The following is a 5,071-nucleotide window of genomic DNA, read 5'->3' as shown; positions in this document are numbered from 1 at the left end:
AAAAAAAAAAAAAAAAAAAAAAAAAAGACTTTCATTCATTGAGGCTTCTATTTTGGCACAAACTGGAACAAATGGTAGAATTTATAAATACTTCGTTTTTACATCTTTTTGTCTTTTTTTTTTTTTTTCATTTTGATTGTTAAACTATCAGTCTTTCAAGGGCCAGGATGTAATTTAAAAACCTCTGTATTGAAGGCCAGGTGCAGTGGCTCACACGTGTAATCTTGATGCTTTGGGATGCTGAGGTGGCGAAATCACCTGAGGCTAGGAGTTTGAGACTAGCCTGGGGAACATAGTGAGACCCTGCCTCTACAAAAAAATTTTAAAAATTAGCCAGGCATGGTGGTGCATGCCTGTAGTCCCAGCCACTTAGGAGGCTGAGGTGGGAGGATTGCTTGAGCCTAGGAAGTTGAGACTGTAGTGAGCTATGATGGCACCATTGCATTCCAGCCTGGGTGACAGAGCAAGACCTTGTCTCTAAAAAAAAAGGATAGATGGGCCAGGTGTGGTGGCTCACGCCTGTAATCCCAGCACTTTGGGAGGCCGAGACAGGCAGATCACAAGAGCAGGAGATCAAGACCAGCACGGATAACACGATGAAACCCTGTCTCTACTAAAAATAGACAAAATTAGCTGAGTGTGGTGGTGGGCGCAAGTAGTCCCAGCTACTTGGGAGGCTGAGGCAGGAGAACGGCCTGAACCTGGGAGGTGGAGCTTGCAGTGAGCAGAGATTGTGCCACTGCACTCCAGACTGGGTAACAGAGGGAGACTCCGTCTCAAAAAAAAAAAAAAAGGATAGATGGATGGATAGATAGATAGATAATGTTATTTGAAAAATAGGTTCATTAGTGAGGTTTATTTTAGACAGTACTGTATAATTTTTTTTCCCCTCTTTTGAGACGGAGTCTTGCTCTGTCGCCAGGTTGGAGTGCAAAGGCGCTATCTCAGCTCATTGCAACCTCTGCCTCCCAGGTTCAAGTAATTCTCCTGCCTCAGCCTCCCGAGTAGCTGAGACTACAGGCACTTGCCACCACACCCAGCTAATTTTTTATTTTTAGTAGAGACAGGGTTCCCCATGTTGGCCAGATGGTCTCGATCTCTTGACCTTGTGATCCGCCCGCCTCAGCCTCCCAAAGTGCTGGGATTACAGGCGTGAGCCAACATGCCCGGTCATAAAATATTTTATAAAAGTAGTTTATTTTATGAAAAATTCATTTATGTATTTGTTGTTGTTATATGAAAATAAAGTGTTTCATGCTGGACATTGAGTAAGGCTGTTTCACTCTTCCCTTAGCACCCAAAGTGAATAACAGGGACGATTTCTGGGGAAGGGGAGGGCTTGGTTCTGTGAGCTCAGGTGTGGAATTGGGACGGGGGCATTTTTCCTTTGGGTGTCTCCACTACATGTATCAATTAGGTAGCCACCGTTCTCTTTCTCTGTCCTGATCTCCTGTCTCTGAACACTTCCCATGTTCCCAGAATCTCTTTGGAATTATTGCCAGTGTCTTACACCTGGGGAACATTTGTTTTGAAGAAGATGACCAAGGCTGTGCCACTATCCCAGACACCCACGAGATCAAGTGGATAGCCAAGGTGATGTTCCTGTTTCGGAGAGGACAGAGGGAGGGGGAGGGGTGGGAGAGGAGAGCAAGGCCGCTGGGTGCCCACAGTTAGGCCCAAATGTCTGGTGCCATGCTCTTTTGGCTGATACTGGTTAGGAGGTTTAAAGAGTGGGGGTTTGAAGGAGAGGGCGGGAGTAAAAGCCAGTTGGTTGAGGGAGCTATTGTGTTCTGTTTTGTACTAAAGCGCAGTGATCATTCTGGGCAGATAACCCTGGGCCTGGATACTCCATGAACTCTTTATAAGTTAGTGAGTAGGCCGGGCACAATGGCTCATGCCTGTGATCCCAGCACTTTGGGAAGCCAAGGCAGGAGGATCGCTTGAGGCCAGAAATTCAAGGCTGCAGTGAGCCACGATCATGCCCACTGCACTCCAGCCTGGGCAATGTAGTGAGACCCTATCTCTAAAAAAAAAAGAAATTAGTTGTGAATGGTGGCACACACCTGAAGTCCCAGCTACTCAGGAGGCTAAGGTGGGAGGATCACTTCAGACTGGTAGGCAGAGGTTGCAGTGAGCAGAGATCATGCCACTGCACTCCAGCCTGGGTGACAGAGTGAGACCCTGTCTCAAAAAAAGTCACAATGAGCTATGCTTGTGCCACCACATTCCCACCTGGCAACAGAGCCATACCTTGTCTCTAAAAAAATAATAAAAAGCAAGTAAAACTGCGTCAATGAATAGCACTTTGGTTTTCTTTTCTATGCAGCTTCTGGGAGTCCACCCAGCAGTCCTTCTGGAAGCTCTCACCCACAGAAAAATTGAAGCCAAAACTGAGGAGGTAAAAATGGCTCTAGGTGGAAATGTGCCGGCCCTCCCTGCTGCTGCTGCCTCCCTCCAATAGCAGCAGGGTGGTGGCCTCACGGGAGGTCAAACCTTTGATCCTAGCTCACCAGGCCCTGTGTGGTCCAGCTCCTGCAGGGTCTCCTGCCTCATCCTCCCCCATCACCATCACCACCACCACACCAATGCTAGCAAGCCACACCTCATACTCCCTATGTCCTCCCTCCACAGGAGTCTTTGCACCTGCTGTTCCTTCTGCTGGAACACTGTTCCCGATGCTTCATCTAGTTAACTCCTCTTCATCCTTCATTTCCTGGGGGTCACCTCCTCAAGGAGCCTTCTCTGATCCTCCCACCTCTACCTCAAAGCACCATATGTATCTCCTTGTAGCACTTTCAACATGACTGTGTGATTCTTTGAATGTCTCTCCATCCCTCCCTACCCCCAAATGAACTGTGAGCCCATGAAGGTCAGGACTGCTTGTCTGGGTTACAACTGTATCTTGGCAGCCCAGCACAGTGCCGGGCACACATGGGCACTCAAGAAAGAGACATCATATGAACCAAAGGCAAGAGTAGCATCTTCCCAGCATGTATGCTTTGCCAGTCATCATTAAACACTAGTTCAAGACTGTGTGTGGTGGCTTATACCTGTAATCAGTTTGGAAGGCTGCAGTGGGAGGATTGCTTGAGCCCAGGAATTCGAGACCAGCCTGGGCAACATGGCTAGACCTGATTTCTACAAAAAAAAAAAAAAAAAAAAAAAAAAAAAATTGGGACATGGGGGGGGAACCCTGTAGTCCCAACTACTGCATTCCAGGCTGGGCAGCAGAGCGAGATCCTGTCCCTTTATTTATTTATTTTTGTTATTGTCGTTGTTAAGAAAAAAAGACCTATAATCCCAGCACTTTGGGAGGCCAAGGCGGGCAGATCAAGAGGTCAGAAGATCAAGACCATCCTGGCTAACACGGTGAAACCCAGTGTCTACTACAAATACAAAAAATTAGCCGGGCGAGGTGGAGGGCACCTGTAGTCCCAGCTACCCGGGAGGCTGAGGCAGGAGAATGGCGTAAACCCTGGAGGCAGAGCTTGTAGTGAGCCAAGATCGTGCCACTGCACTCCAGCCTGGGCGACAGGGCGAGACTCCGTCTCAAAAAAAAAAAAAAAAAAAAGCCTTTTTTAAACCCCCGGGGGGCTTCTTTTTTCCACCTGTAATGATGCACCTTGTCATTCTTTTCAGGTGATCTGCCCATTGACACTAGAACTCTCTGTCTATGCTAGAGATGCAATGGCGAAGGCTGTTTATGGACGAACGTTTACTTGGCTGGTCAACAAAATCAATTCCTCCTTAGTTAACAAGGTTGGTCAATGCATTTTTGGTACCTTGCTCTTGCTAACATGGTGATGTTTTATAATCATCATCATTTCTTTAAAGAATTTGGGAGGGAGAATGAACTGTGGACGCCTCATAGGCAGGGATGGTGTCTTTCCCTAGTCACATTTCCAGTGTCTCGCATACGGTATGAATGCATGCCGAGTGACTCACACAGTGTGTCCCAAAGTGTGCTTTGCATAGCGCCTGTGGTATGCCAGATAGCTTCAAGTGTACACAGAAACTTTTATTTTTTATTTTATTTTAGAGACAAGATCTTGCTCTGTCACTCAGGCTGGAGTGCAGTGGTGCAATTGCAACCTCCAGCTCCTGGGCTCAAGCAATCCTCCTGCCTCAGCCTCCCAAATAGCTGGAACTACAGTTGCATGCCACCATGCCCAGATAATTTTAAAAAATTTTTTCGTAGAGATGAGGTTTTGGTGTGTTGTCCAGGCTGGTTTCAAACACCCATGCTCAAGCCATCTTCCCACTGCTGCCTTCCAAAGTGCTCGGATTGCAGGCATGAACCACCACAAATCTCTAAATTTCAACAGTAATATATTCACCTGACATTTTAAAAAATTTCAACAGAAGCATATTTTAACATATTTAAGAAAAAATATAGCTCTTCAAACTCACACTTCAGTCACATTTCCTTTTCAAGTGGAATTAAATATAAAAGGGATTTAATCCACACTAAAAGTTAAGGAAATGATAAATGGGTGGGGAGGGGATATGTGGATGTGACAAAATTCATGGAGGTAGGACGCAAAAGATGATTTTGGAGGTAGCGACTTAGGGCACTCATACAGAGTATTTAATTGTATCCCTTTAAAACTAAATAAATACATTATCTTTTTTTTTTTTTTTTTTTTTTTGAGACAGAGTCCCACTTTGTCATCCAGGCTGGAGTGCAGTGCAGTGGCACAATCTTGGCTCACTGCAACCTCCACCTCCGGGGTGCAAGTGATTCTTGTGCCTCAACCTCCCGAGTAGCTGGGATTACAGGTGCACACCACCATGCCCGGCTAATTTTTGTAATTTCATCTTTCTGTTGGGATTTCGCCATGTTGGCCAGGCTGATCTTAAACTCCTGGCCACAAGTGATCCGCCTGCCTCAGCCTCCCAAAGTGCTGGGATTGCAGGACTGAGCCACCACACCCAGTTTGAAATAAATACATTATCTTTGAATACCCACCGTGGCCTGAGGGTACTTGGTCCCCCTTCTTGGATAGGCATCTTCTTGTCTATCTAGGTCCTTTTCTCCTTCTTCTTTTCTTATTTTCTTCTTCTTATTTTC

The 5,071-nt window shown here is 46.2% G+C and overlaps 1 protein-coding gene across 7 annotated transcripts in view; it reads left to right on the top strand.

Moving 5' to 3' along the window:
* Nucleotides 1-5,071, top strand: part of MYO1H (myosin IH) — a 107,484-nt gene that overhangs the window by 63,468 nt on the left and 38,945 nt on the right. For all 7 annotated transcript variants that reach the window (XM_017879710.1, XM_017879706.1, XM_017879707.1 and 4 more), the window contains 3 exons: nt 1,480-1,593; nt 2,327-2,398; nt 3,640-3,759. In XM_017879710.1, the coding sequence (XP_017735199.1) occupies nt 1,480-1,593; nt 2,327-2,398; nt 3,640-3,759 (306 nt within the window). The remainder of the gene's footprint in view (nt 1-1,479; nt 1,594-2,326; nt 2,399-3,639; nt 3,760-5,071) is intronic.

The sequence above is a fragment of the Rhinopithecus bieti genome, unplaced genomic scaffold (assembly GCF_001698545.2).
Source record: "Rhinopithecus bieti isolate Rb0 unplaced genomic scaffold, ASM169854v2 scaffold_11933, whole genome shotgun sequence".
Lineage (NCBI taxonomy): Eukaryota > Metazoa > Chordata > Mammalia > Primates > Cercopithecidae > Rhinopithecus > Rhinopithecus bieti.
Note: the sequence above shows the minus strand (reverse complement) of the source record. Positions and strands in the feature narration are given on the sequence as shown.